Source organism: Perissodus microlepis, chromosome 23 (genome assembly GCF_051167445.1).
Source record: "Perissodus microlepis isolate ML-2025 ecotype Zambia chromosome 23, ASM5116744v1, whole genome shotgun sequence".
NCBI lineage: Eukaryota > Metazoa > Chordata > Actinopteri > Cichliformes > Cichlidae > Perissodus > Perissodus microlepis.
This window is the reverse complement of record NC_140482.1, coordinates 42,474,444-42,490,466: the sequence shown is the minus strand read 5'-3', so window position 1 is coordinate 42,490,466 and position 16,023 is coordinate 42,474,444. Positions and strand designations below refer to the sequence as shown.

The following is a 16,023-nucleotide window of genomic DNA, read 5'->3' as shown; positions in this document are numbered from 1 at the left end:
TTTCTTTCTTGCAGCTTACGACTACTGATGCCGCCTCGTGTTCTGGAGAGTTTCCCTCTGTCTCTCACTCCGTTTGTAAAACGTCGTCCCTCCTGGCATTGTCAAACAGAGGGAAGGAAATAGCAGTATGCTTGGCATTCCTAAGGGAGGGACACATAACACACATATGCAAAAAACAAAGACAAGATGTTGTTTACGTATTGCTCAAATGTAAAGCTGCACTCCCCTCTAGGATGGAAGATGATGCCTGTGCCAAAAACACGTGATTCTTGTTCCCACGACAAGGGCTGCACCAAAACTTCAAAACGATCTCTCCTGCGCGGCCCTGACAATATTCGTCATACCAGCACATTTCCTGCATTGTTCTGGTACTGTTCTGTAAATATCACACGTTTTGGTCCATAAATGGCAAATGTTAAGCTTGAGGTATTGAAATGTTAAATGTAAGATGTGCATTCACGTAAAGAACAGCAGTTATATCGACGATTTAGAGGCAGCCACATGTTGCAGGAACAAAACAGCTGCATCCCTGAGTTTTACTTGCAGCCTCTACGGATGAATTTTTCATGCACCAACCATTTTTGTGTTAAATGTGCTACACTTAAAGTTGTCGAGGATTGATAATGAATATAAAAGTAGACTTGTCTGATTATTTGTCGTATATTATAAATAGAAAAAAAACCTTTTAATAAAATGAACACAAAGAACTGCATTGTTGATTTCTTTCACTGTTACAACCTTTGCAGCAACAAACTGCAACCTGTTGCCTGAAAGGACGGACCGTCCCGTCACGAATGAGTAACCACAAGCCACACCTGAGGAAACCCATCATCACTCCACAAACACTAGCGTCCCAGTGTAGCATGCATCCGTAGTATAGCACAATGAATGGAGCTGTATGCCATGGAAATGCAGTGGGTGGTAATTTATCAAAATGAAAAGTTCTCCATAAAAACGATGAAAATGTGTTCGAATACTCAGAATGATCCGTTAAGACATGGACAGTGCACCATGGTTCCAAACCGTCTGAGATGGACATCTTTTTGTCCAACACAGAGCTGTGCAGAGAAAACATACAACAATAAAGACATGCACATAATAAAAGAACATTAGCAGATGGCCCCGCCCCTCCCTGAGCCTGGTTCTGCCGGAGGTTTCTTCCTGTTAAAAGGGAGTTTTTCCTTCCCACTGTCGCCAAAGTGCTGCTCATAGGGGGTCATATGATTGTTGGGTTTTTCTCTGTATCTATGAAGCGCCTTGAGGCGACTTTTGTTGTGATTTGGCGCTATATAAATAAAATTGAATTGAATTGAATTGAATTATACATGTTCATAAGAAAAGACTGTGGGAAGGAAACTGCAAATACATAAATGTAACCTTTCAAGAATGAAATCCCAGAATAGGTTCATTGCTTTTTTTCTATAAGTTTTATTTTTAGGCAGCAAAGTATTTAAAATGTCTTGTGACCTGACATTGTAAGTATTGTGTTCAAATGCAATCAAAGGGCCTTGTGACTACAGGATAACACTGCTGAGTAAACTGCAACACGCTGTGAACACAGGATGAAGCAGTTTCAAGAAGGAGGCCGCACAAAGTTTTCCTCCCTTACAAACATGTTTGGATCCCATCCTTGGTTGACTACACATTAGACCAGGGGTGTCAAACTCAAATACACAGTGGGCCAAAATTCAAAACTGGAACAAAGTCGCGGGCTAACGTTAATATTTATTGAAATATATTTATTCCTCCAGATATAAGAATGAATCTTTTCTTATGGACACGTTTTGCTGAAAAACTGAATATGGAACAAGCAAAGCTTAATACTAAACAATATATATATTAGCTGTATAATACCAGTAGGCCAGCTCTAATAGTAATTTGGTATGGCTTTGCGGGCCAAATGTAATTAGGCTGCGGGCCAAATTTGGCCCGCGGGCCAGAGTTTGACACCTATGCCTTAGACAAAGCAGGCAACTGCCCTCGAACCGCATCGTCGCACTGCCCCTTCATCAGCTGCACTTGATGAGAGCTGCACCTCTTTAGTTGTTGTTCTGTCACAAAATGTAGGTATTAGAGTTTTGTTATTTTTCTTTATCTGCATCTCTACGTTTGTATTCAGAACACGTACAGCTGAAACGTGATTTAAATACAGTTTGCGTTCAGACTTGAGAAGTTACACAGCAGGAACAGGGCCTGTGGTCATAATGTTCAACCAAGGAGCAAGTTCCTCAAAAAGAGGTTTATAGTCTTAGCAATTTACACACTGTCAATTTAAAAACATGCATTTGATGTATTTTCTTTTTTAATCATTCCTATCCACATATTTGGAGGGTCTACGCCTGTGGTTTGGAGGCCCTTCTAGCCCTCCTTGCTCTGGGCGAGGCTGTGCTAGCATAAGCTTAGGCTAATACTTCTGTATACAGTGCTGCTGCTCATTGCATCCTGCACTTTGCAGGAGGAACTGTCAGACTGATGGAAAAGCTTTTTTTTAATTCTTGCAAGAACACTCTCACACTCTTATAATCTGAGAGGAAGATGAGAGCCAGGCCCCTCAGCTTTTCCTCATAGTACTTTCAGACACATGGTTTAGATACAGGGTCACATACAAGTCAACAATATTTCTCTGCACAGCAATTATTTCATGGTCAGTCTGTTCCTTTTGTTGTCTCTCATGTCCTAGAACACATTGTTCCTCGTGCGCAGCAGGAGGTGAAACAGACGCACTTAAACAAGAGTTTATAAGCACACAGATTTCTCAGAACTTCATTAACTTTCCTTCTGTTTAGAATTTAGCTACATATTAATGAAAAAGCTTAAACAGTAGTATATAGAAAAGATAACAAAGACCGCTTTTTATCATTTGAGGAACATCACCAAAATCAGACAAGTTTTGTCAAGCGACACTGCAGAGGTTCTTGTCCATGCATTTGTGTCCTCACGTATTGATTATTGTAACGCTCTTCTTTCTGGGCTTCCAAAGAAAAGTTTCAGAGGTCTACAGATGGTGCAAAATGCAGCTGCTCGCATTTTAACAAGAACTGGGAAATTTGAGCACATTACCCTGTTCTGAGATCTCTTCACTGGCTACCTTGTCAGGTTCGAGCAGATTTTAAAGTCCTGCTGCTCACCTACACGGCTCTAAATGGATTGGGACCCCCATACCTCTCTGACCTCTTACACCTTTATGTTCCACCCCGTGCTCTCCGATCGCACGACTCTGGCCTTTTAAAGGTTCCTAGAGCCAGAAAAAAGACAGTTGGAGAGCTTTTACTTTTCGTGCCCAGTTTCTGTGGAACAACCTCCCTCAAGATATTAGGCAGACATGCTCTGTGGAGGGTTTTGGCTATGTTATCTCAAAGTAGTTCCCAATGCATCAGACGTCATCTCTTTGTGTGTGGCTTGCTTCCCATTTTGATCTGTTGATGATGATTTAAATCAGGTCAGGTATCTGTGTTTATAATATAAGGTACAATGTAGTTCTGATAGTTGTTGCTAAGTTGTCTTAAATGGCATAATTACGTCTTTTTCTGCAAAGATCAGAAGTTATTGAGGATCGGGTTGCAGAAGTTCCCTGCCCTTCAATGACTTAACAAGCAAGCTTCTCTTTAACCTGATGGCTCGCTTTCCCTTTGCACTTGGAATTACACTTAAGTCTGATTTTATCATCAAACATTTTCCTGGTAAATTTATTGGATAAGATTCAGATAACACAAATGTTGTCGGAGAGGTCTTTTGAATTTGTGGTCAGTGGGAGTAATAAGGTATCCAGCAATGGTTCCAAGGCCTCCCACAATTTGCAGGTTCCTTATTTTTGGCAAAGGGCTGGGATGTAGGATCCGGCTTGAAGGACCGGAATGTCAGTTAAATCCAAAGGTGACACCACTTTAATAAAAACCAAGGCAATGGAGACCCCGATCGATGTGCTGAAAAAGCTTTTTCTTTTATTCTTGCAAAAATTGTGATAATCTGAGAGGACGCTGAGGAGCAGTCCTGTCAGCTTGTTTGAACCGTGGGTTTCCCAGCATAGTTTCATAGCACTTTCAGACACATGGATTAGATACAAGGTCACATAAAGCTCTAAGATATTTTTCTGCACAGCGATTATTTCATGGGCAGTCTGTTCCTTTCGTCTTCTCTCATCTCCAAGCACACATTGTTCCTCTTTGTTGGCAGGGTGTGATAATTGAAATAGTGACACTTAAACAGTTTACAATTGCACTGATTTCTCCAAACTTAACAGTCACCGAGGGGAAATGATCATGAATCAAATATTAGTGGTGGGCGGATCGATCCAAATATCGATAGTATCGATCCCAAGTCGGGATCGGTATCGGATCGATACTAGCCTGGTTAGATCGATTCTTTACTTTGAGTTCTGCTTGTTTGCTATGCTGTGCTTTCGGCAAAAACGAAACAGCCAGGTCGCTGGACTCGCCGCTCCAGTGTCAGCGGAGAGCAGGCACACTTTGCTCCCCCCCTCTTATGTTTCGGTGTTGCACTTTGGGGGTAATTAAGTTGTTCACATATTAATTATATATTTTTTTTGTTTTTGTTGTTGAGAATTTTAGTTGTAATTTTTGTATTATAGTTTATCAACAGTATTTGTTTTAATTTGTTTACTGGTTTGCGGCAGACCCGATGGCATTTTCATGCTTTGCAGCATCAATTATTCTTACAATAATCACATGGTTGCTGTAACAGTACATTCAACGGCTGCAGCTCTCCCGCTGGCAACCGTACACATCACCACCACCAAACCTGCAGCGGCATCGCAGAACACGCCCTGCCACATACCCCCATCACCCGCTTCACCCCACCCCGCGAGCAGGCGAGGGAATCGGCCTGGACCATCGGCGCCCCATGCCCCGGCCCAGCGACGGGGAAGTGTCCACTCTGGCGGTCGCCCGCGCCTCCAGCGGAAGCCCGGGAGCTGGCCTGATGGCCACCCATATGGTAAGCAGCGGCGACCACGGCCCGCCACAATAATAAAGTATTTTTTATTTAATTATAAATAAATTATTTCTCCTAATTATGTCCTGGGTTTTAACTAATTAATAATACAAAAGGAAAAAATCACAAAAAACACTTATGGTCATGAAAAATAATTGCGATTTAGCAATTCAACAAGGCATCCACCTTATTTAATGAAAAGTATCCGTATCGGTATTGGTATCGGCGATACTGGCCCGTATTTACTTGGTATCGGATCATACCAAAATATGCAGTATCGCACACCACTATCAAATATTAAAAAAATCACAGTGATGATGTATTTAAATTAAGGATGAAACATCATTTCAGCAGCAGCTCCTGAGCTGTTTGTTGTCCGTAACAAACAATGTAAGACAAAATATTGATTTATTATCTGTGGTGCATCTCTGTGGTATTTAAATATCAAATCATCCCAGACTGGTTCCTTGAACATGAGTGACTTCACTGTACTCACATGGTTTCCACAGTAACCACATCTCAATCTATAGAGCCGCTTTGGGATGTGGTGCAACAGGAGATTTGCATCATGTGTAGTGAACAAATCACTACACAAATTGAACAAATGTAATTCAAAAGGGTGGGGGAGAATCCAGTGCTACCGAGCTGTACCTGATAGAATGGGTGTACCTCTCCACAAACCTGAGAGAAGGGCACCAAGGCTAAAGTAGCCTAGGGCATCAAAAAAGCTCGAAGCGTCCGTGAACGACTAGCTTTGCCATGGTAACGCAGCCAGCAGCCTTACAGGGTCTGAAAGGGCCGCAGTTTCACGGAGCTGTAGCCCCCGCGAGGACACCCCACGACACCGAGTGGAGATTACATGTTTTTCCACCCTGTTTGAACCTAAACTGTACCCAGCCATAATTTATTAAGACCTTAACAATAAGCAGCTAACGCAGCTCTTCAGTGCTGTCGGTGCAGCATCTCGCTGTTGTTTGCTAGCACCATGGCCGCTTCTCGTTGATCATGTACGCTAACACGGACAGACTCGTCCTCGGCATGGTCCCTTCAGTCGAAGAGGTGTCTTCGTCCCTTGTACGGGAGTATTTGAGTCGTAAGGTAAGTCGGCTAACGTGTGGTAATTCAGACTGATAGCCCATCACAGCGTTTCTGTGCAAACCGCTAACACTGCTAGCCAGCCAGCTGCAGCTCCGCTGCGAGTTTATATCGATGCGCTTCTGGTCCAGCAGATTTAAACCGGTCCAGCGAGCGTATCTGTAAGCAGCCCTGCTTTATTTAAAATAAGAAAACGTGCATGTAGTCGTAGCAGCAGTGCACGAGGGAGAGTATGCGACCAAGATGCAAGCTTTCGCAATATAACACACACCAATGAGTTAAACTGCAGGAATGTCTTAAAGACATAAAGACCTGGATGGCCGCTAACTTTCTGCTTCTTAATTCAGATCAAACTGAGGTTATTGTACTCGGCCCTGAAAATCTTAGAAATATGGTATCTAACCAGATTCATACTCTGGATGGCATTACCTTGGCCTCCAGTAACGCTGTGAGGAACCTTGGAGTCATTTTTGACCAGGACATGTCCTTCAACGCACATATTAAACAAATATGTAAGACTGCTTTCTTCCATTTGCGCAACATCTCTAAAATTAGAAATATCCTGTCTCAGAGTGACGCTGAAAAACTAGTTCATGCATTTATTACTTCCAGGCTGGACGACTGTAATTCATTATTATTAGGATGTCCAAAAAACTCACTGAAAAGCCTTCAGCTAATCCAAAATGCTGCAGCAAGAGTCCTGACAGGGACTAGAAGGAGAGAGCAGATTTCTCCTGTTTTGGCTTCCCTTCATTGGCTTCCTGTTAAGTCCAGAATTGAATTCAAAATCCTGCTCCTCACATACAAGGTCTTAAATAATCAGGCCCCATCTTATCTTAATGACCTTGTAGTACCATATCACCCTATTAGAGCACTTCGCTCTCGCTCTGCAGGCCTACTTGTTGTTCCTAGAGTATTTAAAAGTAGAATGGGAGGCAGAGCCTTCAGTTTTCAGGCCCCTCTTCTGTGGAACCAGCTTCCAGTTTGGATTCGGGAGACAGAAACTATCTCTACTTTTAAGATTAGGCTTCAAACTTTCCTTTTTGCTAAAGCATATAGTTAGGGCTGGACCAGGTGACCCTGAATCCTCCCTTAGTTATGCTGCAATAGACGTAGGCTGCCGGGGGATTCCCATGATGCATTGAGTTTTTCCTTTCCAGTCACCTTTCTCACTCACTATGTATTAATAGACCTCTCTGCATTGAATCATATCTGTTATTAACCTCTGTCTCTCTTCCACAGCATGTCTTTTATCCTGTCTTCCTTCTCTCACCCCAACCGGTCGCAGCAGATGGCCGCCCCTCCCTGAGCCTGGTTCTGCCGGAGGTTTCTTCCTGTTAAAAGGGAGTTTTTCCTTCCCACTGTCGCCAAAGTGCTTGCTCATAGGGGGTCATATGATTGTTGGGTTTTTCTCTGTATCTATGAAGCGCCTTGAGGCGACTTTTGTTGTGATTTGGCGCTATATAAATAAAATTGAATTGAATTGAGTAAAAAATAAACAGACTAATTCCCAGTTTGTTTGGTTTTTATTGGAAATGTTGTTCAGGGGCTCAAGAGGACTATTGCCTGCATGGATGAGGAGCATCCACGCACAGAGGCCAGCATCAACAACAGGTCGGAGCTGAGGCAGATTCTCAGCATTGAGGATCTCTACAGGAAGAACAAGGTAAGTGTTAAAGCTGCAAGGTGACTGCTGTGGCGCACAACAGGTAACGTGTGTAGCTGATCTCTCTGTCACTGCAGCTTCAAAATAACCCTCTGAAAACATTACTGGAGGTTATTGTAAAGCATCTCATTGAACAAGTAAAGAATGAGAAAGCAGTGAGCAGTGAAGTTTCCCCACGGAGAGCCCAAACTCGTTCGACGGATAATGGAGGAGAGGAGGACCGCACCCCGGCTTCTGTTCCAAGCAAACAGACCAGATCGAGGTACTTTACAGGCAGCGTTTGTGATGCATTATTTTCTACTGATTTTACTTTCTTTCTTTTTGGTAATAATGTGCTTAAATGAATATGCTGTTCTCTTTCACAGGCTTGATATAACAGCAACATTCCCTTCTCAAGCTACAAATGCTTCACTGATGCCAGCAAACGATAGAAAGTCCAGTAATAATCAGACAGGTTTCCGGGGTCCTGACTTAGGAGTTCAAAAAGACCATCCAGCCATGGATTCCCTCCAAGACAAGAAGAGCTTAATCCAAAAAGAACCAGAAAAAAACACCTCTGAGACCACCCAAAGGAGCAGAACTAATCGCATTAGGAGAGGCATATTGGCTGGACCGGTACCCCAGGTACTAAAGCTTTGATGCCTAAAAACATATGTGATTGCGTGCTCGTCTGCTGTTAATCCTTCACTTTCTCCTTCCAGGAATCAAACAGAAAACGTAACAGTCGAAAGGTGTCCCAGCCACTACTCAGAGGAGAAGAGGAAAACAGACCCACTCAGGATGGACGTTTAGTGACCGGAAGTTTACAAGGCAGCAGAAGTGAAATCGGCTCAGCTGACTGTGTACGAGGGGGGCGCGAGGCGCTGAGCGTTTCACAGAGAACACCGAGTGAAAACAGCTTTGAACGAGTGAGACTGAACATGGTGACGACAACAAAGTAAAATAGCTTGAAGTTGTTTGACTCCACATAATAAGTAATGGCTTCATGCTCACTGCTTTCCCAGGCTTTGTTCTCAATATTTACACGTTGTTTTCTTTTTTAGAGCAAAGACCAGGCCAAGTGTGGCTGATCTGGATGCGTCTGCGATGGTCTTGGGTAAGTGCTGTGCAGTACAGGGCTGTTAAAAAGTGTTTGTCCCTTTCTGATTATTGATTTATTGATTTCTTTTGCATATTTGTCAAACCTAAGCGTTCAGAAAACCAAACAAATTTTAACCTTAGAGCGTGATAACCCGAGTAAATACAAAGCGCAGATTTTAAAAGTTATCCAAACCTTCTTTATTCATAAATTACCCGTGGTTAATTAATTTTCGGGAAAGCTGAGGTGGATGTCAGCAGCCACACCCTGACTCTCCCTGATGAGTTAGTAGCATTAGTTAGATGGCTGCCTCGCTGCTTTAAGACCCGAATGACTTGCTGTAATTGATGGAACCACAAATTCTGCTCTCTGCTATAAAATCCAGAAGGAGAATGTTTAATCATACGTTTGTTTGTCAAGCTCAAGTGCACAAAGCCCTGAAGCACACTGGCAGCAAAACAAATAATCATACTTTTGGAATGACCTTAAACAAAAAGGAGCATGTAAAAAAAAAAAAGCCCCCATTGTGACTGGATTAAAGCAATTCTGCCAAAAAACGGGTCCAAAATTCCTGTTTGTGGCACAACCTGTTATTAGTTTAAGGTTTGGATAATCTTTTCCCATTAAAAGTGAACTCATCGTTTAAAAACGGCACTGGGCTGTCTTCATCTAATATTAAAGTTTATTTTAGGGCAAATACTTTCTGTATGTGCGGTCCGGGGCTTCACTGATTGTTTCTCGCCCTTTGAAAACAAATCGGTGCCTAACTTTTGATTTTCAAGGATGTATTTGTGTTAATTTTTTAGATGACATCGAGGATTATGATGACGATCTGCGAGAACTCTGCGACGCCCCTCTGCGGGGAACCTTACCCGAACACAGCCTCGCCGGTCGCCCGATGGACCAGCGCACTGCCACGGTGGGTGATTTACACCAAGGTTTCTCTCAAACTGCTGCACAGACTTTCTGCAGTTGCCTTTGATTATGTCTTTGTTTTCCGTTTATTCCCTCTAGGAATTAAAAACACTTCTTCTTGGATCCAGCCTAAATTGTTTCAATATTGAGTGGAGGAATCAGGGTTTCACATTCTCAGACACGCATGACCTCCGATATGGAATTGTGCAGAGAAAGGTGATTTTAATCAAGCTGGATGCTTAAATTGTTTTTATTTTCACAGGCTTTATTTAATTGTGGCTTTGAATTTTTTAAGGGAGGTCCTTGTGGAGTTCTGGCGTCTGTTCAAGCCTTTGTTCTTAAGAAACTGCTGTTTGAAAGCACTGAGAGCTGTACCGTGGGCCTGCAGTAAGTCACCCTTTAGTTCATGGCATGAACCTCCGAGCACTTTATTCCAGTCACTTTCTAAAGCTGTTACTTCACACGAGGGAATGATATTCAGCAATAGGGATGGGTACCAGTATCCGGTGCCATGATGGCACCGGTTCTGACATAAACGGTAGTAACCAGACCGAAAAGCAGCGCACATTTCGGTGCTTTATTTCGGTGCTTTTTTTTCCTGAGCTGTGATACACTTTAGATTCTAGCCAATCATTTTACGTTTCCGAGGATAGTAGGCGGGGCCAGGTACGTACGTTCTTTTAGAGCAGAGCTACAGAGTAAAAAAGTCTGGCTGTACTTCACAGCAAAAGATGCAAACTCAGCAGCCTGCAACAAGTGCTTTAAGCTGATACTGTGATACTGTCAAAGGAGGAAACACCTCGAATCTGATGAAACACCTGCCGACGCATAGCGTTTTTTTTAAAAGCCGAGAAATGCACCGTATTTGATAGCTTGCTGCGAGACCTCACACCAAGCACATCTACTGCGGGTGTGGTGCCTGTTATCGGACCCGGAGTTAGCAACATCCCCCAGAAACCCGAAGAGGAGAGTCCTGGCCCCTAGCCCTGCCAGTGTAGCAGGAATGATGAGGATGATGATGCAGCAGCAGCCGTTCTTCTCTGCGTGAGTAGCTTAATGTTGTTCGTGTGTAATTTACGTTGAGTAGGCTAACCACGTTATTACATTAATGCATGTAAGGTGAACTAGCAAACACCGTCGTAGCTACATGTGGCTGTCTTCTTGTTTGATGGCAGATGCTCCCTTCACCCTGGACAAAAAGGCTAAAATGACCAAAGAAAAAGTGGGAAACAGCTGAACATGAGAGGTTTTTGGACAAAGTTTGTGTTTTTTCCATTGTTTAAGCTTCCAGCCAAGAGTGATGCCATATATGCCCCATAGCTGCAGAAAAGGCTAACATTGTTATCTTTTTACATAAAAACAGCTGAACATGAGAGGTTTTTGGACCAATTTTGTGTTCTCCATTGTTTAAGCGCCGGTTCGAGCACCGTTTAAGCACCGGCACCATTTCAAAAGTACCGATTTGGCACTGGTATCGGATAAAACCTAAACGATACCCATCCCTAATCAGCAAGTGACTTCTGTATTTCAGTTTCAACCGTATTATTACCAGAGATGGCCGCTTCTCACTCAGATGAGATTTTTTTCCCCCTTCAGGAGATTAAGACCGTCCAACAGCATCAGGAGAAAGTGTCTCGTTTTAGCTCTGGCTGAGATCTTGTGGAGGGCCGGCGAGGAAAAACAAGCCACAGTTGCAATGTGAGATCACCAGTTTTACTGATGCACACAAGCGTTTTATTGGTGTTATATCTGCAGATATTGTACAGATGTTAGGAACTGCGTTGGTGTGAGTCTGCTCTCGCGTCGCTACGTTTATGAAGGTGTTGCTGTGGTTTTGTTGTTTGGAAACAGAAATTCAGGGAGAAATCAGTTCATCCCAGCTCGACCCTACAGACCTGAGGGGGTGCTTGAAAAGGTACACATTTTTATATTTGCACTGAAGCTAATCAGAATGAATGTAAGATAACTGGTGAGGTTCATGAAATGATATTTGTCAAACTTACGTAAGATTCAGAGCCATAACCAGGAAACTTTGTGCTTTTTCTTTGTTCTGTTGACGTTTTACGGCTTGTCTTTGTTCTAGATCACCTGTTTGACTGTGGAGAACCTCAAAGATCTGGAGTTGATCCTTGAGCAGCATGTTGAGCAAGTGAGAGAAGGACGTTTCTTCTCCTTTTCCCTCTCGAGGGCACAAAACTTTATCGTCCACTTTCCTTTTTATCTGTTTTTTCCCCACAGTTTGAACCTGGGATGTTGGGCTGCGTGCTGCTGACTGTGTCTGCTGTTCTCTCGCGATCCATTCAAAAGTACTTTTTTTAAAACATCTTTTATGCAGAACAAAGTAGCTGGAACCAGACTGTGAAACAACTATGATGTGGTTCTTCTTTCTTTAGAGTACAGGAAGATATGGATGTGCCCACCACCACGCTGATTGGAGCCCATGGGTACTGCACACAGGTATTGTGCTAGTTGGATATAAGAAGATTCAGATACATTAGCTTCATCTTCTAAGCTGCTTTTAAAGCTGACGTCACCGTGTTGTTGTGTTTCTGGGCTGTGAATCTGCAGTGATGGTGCGACATCAGGTGTCTTTAAAGTTTAGTTTGGAAGATTCGCCTCTAGGTGTCACTAAATCCTAAACAATACTCTTTAACTGAACAGTGAAAAAGCAATGACACCCGAGGCCGCTCGCTCTCTGCGCCGTTTGCTGTTACAGGAACATTTCTTCATTTTGTCTTTGTTGTTTTTAAACATACGTGTTGACAGTACGCGCCACGCTGTCCAAGCTTTACAGGAGGTAACACAGAAGCACCACACAGTAATAACTGTGTGTTTTCTCACCAGGAGCTGGTCAACCTGTTGCTGTGTGGCAGAGCAGTTTCCAATGTGTTTGATAATGACATGGAGCTGGACTCGGGCAACGGCAACATGACTCTGCTCAAAGGAATCAAAGGTCACTGCGACGTCGGCCTGCTGTCCTTGTTTGAACATTATAACATCTGTAAGGTGAGAAACACCGAGCCTCTAACAGACCACACACCAGTTTGATTCATGTTACACCGACAAACCCTGACTTCAGGTCTGATGATGGGAGCATCGCCACAAGTATATTCTTAAACTATTATCTATATGATATTCAAGTAAACATATGTGCCGCAGCATTTGGAAACCAGTACTCAAAAATCTTCATTTTTAACTGGATTTTTCCTAAAAACTTGTAGCGTGTTGGTAAATGAGTGAACTCCTGATCAGTTGGTCCCCGTCCGCGCAGACGGGAAGGCCACCAGCATTATTAAGGGGCTGAATTTCACAGACTGTCTGGTCAGGTCACACCCTGAGGTGAGCAGGGTTTTCCTCTCATAGTTGAAAAGTTTGAATAAGGGGGATGTGGGTTTGCGTCACGGCTCAGCTGTTTTTGTGCACACCCGGGACACCAAAAGCTCCAAAAACACCCAAATCCTCTAAAGCTGTTGTAGTTGTTTCTTTGGCCGGTGCAGAGCTTCAAACTCATGAAGTCTCGGAGCACCATCTGTGTCTGACTTCACTCCTCTGCTGCTCTGCTCGGCGACCTTCTGTTACGTCGACTCTGTCGTAGTTCGCTTCGTTGGCGTCTTACACACGAGACGTCTTTACATCAGGTCATCGGGAATAAATGGTTAAGATGGGTTTGGCTTACGTGCAGAGCGGTAATGCCTGCGCTGCTTTCAGTACACATATTGCAACACTCAGTGATTCTGTATGGCTGATGTGATCAAAGACAATTGGCTTTCTTCTTCTAAGGTAGGAGCTTACCTGAAGACTCCACGCTACCCCATCTGGGTGGTGTGCAGTGAAAGCCACTTCAGCGTGCTGTTTGGCCTGCAGAGGGAGCTGTTGACCAACGAGGGCGGCGGCACGGAGTTCGACCTCTACTATTTCGATGGACTGGCCAACCAGCAGGAGGAGATCCGCCTCACTGTTTGTACGTAGCATCTCTCTTACAACCCCCGGGCCTCGGCCCGGTACCGGTCCGTGAGTCGTTTGGTACCGGGCCGCGAGAGTTGAGGCTCAGGTGTGAAATGTCTGGTTTTCAGGGTTTTTATCGGTTTTCAGCGTTACTTTGTTATCGTTTTGATCGTTTACTCGGTTTTCCTGGGTCTTTTCACGTGTGTTATGAATTAATCTTCTTTTTTTCGGTACCGGTACTACTTTTATTTTGTTGTATTTATCCGCGACACCTTAAAGGCCGGTCCGTGAAAATATTGTCGGGCATAAACCGGTCCGTGGCGCAAAAAAGGTTGGAGACCGCTGACTTACATGATGTCTAAAATGTGTTGGGTTAATCGTGACCTGTTTTCAGTCAGATTTTTCCAAGTCGTTGCTTCTGAGTGTTCCTAAAGCTAAATGTTTTCACTTTTAGCTGTCGGCAGATTGTCCCAGAGCAGTCAGGATGTGGATACTGACCTCACTCCTCCTCTGGAGCTCTGTATCCGAACAAGGTGAGAGCCGTCATACAGACAGATCCCTGAAACAACCATAAAATGTTTCGACATGTTTTGCTTTATTCAAATTCCTTTTAATCCTGTAACGAGTTTTGAAGCTGTAATAGACGAGTCTGTTCTTCTTCTTGCAGGTGGAAGGACGCATTTGTCAGCTGGAATGACACGGAGCCTATTCTCTGAGCGATCATCTGTTTTCAGTTTGCTTTTGTTATTCTGCTGGTTTATTTCACGTCGGTTTTATTAAGTACGAACTTGACATTGGATACAGAAAAGTGCGATCGAAAGGTTCAGAGCCTGAGCCCGTAAGAAAGTGAAAACCGTGACCCGTTTAAATTTGGCCGCCGTCCTTTTCGAAGCAGTTGCTTTGTTCCTCTTCTCCTGCCATGCCTGACACATTCCCTGGAAGTCAGCTTTTTAATGGATGTGTATTTATTTATTTTGAATGCCCAAAGTGCTGCTTCTGAGGTCCGCAGTTAAACTTTTAGAGGCGCATCTGCCGCTGGTCACAAAAATACGTGCACTCCTGATGTTGGTTGTGCAACATCTCTCTGAATAATGACTCAGCGTAGTTACTGTTTGCGTCTTTATATTATTTACTTTTTCATTTGTTTTCATTCAACAGGGATGATTTAAATGAAGCCGGGGCGGTCCACGAAGAGCCGCAGAGCTCGCCATAATTTGCAGGTTTTGTCCTCAGTTGACTTTGAAGGTAACAATGTAACAGAAACATAAAAACAGCCGAGAACAGGGGAAAGGAAACACTTTGATGTTGACACATTTTGTTCAGGCCAAAACGTTTCCTAATAACAAAGACGTTCTTAAAATGACATTTTTATTGTGATGGCAGCGTGTCAGCTGACGCACACGACCACGATGTGCTCCATTCGCGCGTAACGGGAACACTCCCAGAACCTTTTGATTGCACTTGCGTTGCTGTTTTGTCCGTCTGAGACGAAGCGTTGTGCAGACTTGACACATGGAAAGCTGTCGGCTGCCATCGCGTCGTCTGTCACAGCCTGATTCTGCTGCCCGGACATTTACGATATTTTGGAGAATAGCTGGTCTTTTAAAGTTTAGCAATAAGAATATGTGCATGTGAATATTTTAGATGTGTTGCTGCAGGACAGTGTTCACCACAGTGGCCTTCTGCTGTCAGCTGGTCCTTTTAACATAAAAGCATCGTATCCACATTTTACACTAAATTAATTTGATTTCTCTGCTGATAAATTTTTGGTAAATGGACTGATTCTCATATGTAACATATTATTATTTTAAGGACTTGTGACACATATAATCTAGATTAACTTTCAGTGAGTGTGACATTCCTCATAATTGCCTTGATGCTTGTTCACGTTGGACAAACCACCTGTGTGGACAATAAAATAATTGAATACCTCAGCTGTCTCCATGCTTGATGTTTTCTACACTAAGCACTGTGCCCTCCTGCTGCCTGCCATCCTGATGGAAACTGCAGAACACCGAGTAGCATGTACTGAATACTGCAGTGCATTAACTTTATGTAAGCTGCTCATTGTTGTCTGTATATTGGTAATCAGAAAAGACCATGAACATAGCCTTAAGGGTCAGACTGGGACAGGAAAATCCACGGATGCTTCACCACCGCTGCCCAGTTGACACACATACATACAAAGACAACAGCTTTAATGGAGCTCCTTATTGTGGGTTGATGCTCTGTTTCAAGAGCAAGTCTGTAATAGCAGGTCACCGCTGTGAGAGCATGTGAGCATGTACTTATTGTTTTTAAAGAGAAATAAAGGAACAGTCCTGAACACAAAGCCACTTCAGTCAGCAAAACCAACAATGGTTATTACAGTGTT

At 43.4% G+C, this 16,023-nt stretch overlaps 1 protein-coding gene across 4 annotated transcripts; it reads left to right on the top strand.

The window, feature by feature from the left end:
• The first annotated feature begins 5,501 nt into the window (after positions 1-5,501).
• mindy4 (MINDY lysine 48 deubiquitinase 4) lies at positions 5,502-15,583 on the top strand. 4 transcript variants are annotated; one of them, XM_084921913.1, is made up of 18 exons: positions 5,505-6,043; positions 7,592-7,711; positions 7,789-7,973; positions 8,077-8,335; positions 8,413-8,648; positions 8,755-8,807; positions 9,596-9,708; positions 9,804-9,920; positions 10,000-10,091; positions 11,301-11,402; positions 11,556-11,619; positions 11,788-11,853; positions 11,943-12,010; positions 12,098-12,161; positions 12,549-12,710; positions 13,485-13,665; positions 14,104-14,182; positions 14,317-15,583. In XM_084921913.1, the coding sequence occupies exons 2-18, from the start codon at positions 7,616-7,618 to the stop codon at positions 14,363-14,365; spliced, it is 1,986 nt and encodes a 661-aa protein (XP_084778039.1). In that variant the 5' UTR covers positions 5,505-6,043; positions 7,592-7,615; the 3' UTR covers positions 14,366-15,583. The 4 variants fall into 4 exon arrangements, with proteins under 4 accessions (XP_084778040.1, XP_084778039.1, XP_084778037.1 ...); XM_084921911.1 differs by having other exon boundaries at positions 5,505-6,048; XM_084921912.1 differs by having other exon boundaries at positions 5,957-6,048; positions 7,288-7,711.
• The last annotated feature ends 440 nt before the right edge of the window (positions 15,584-16,023 follow it).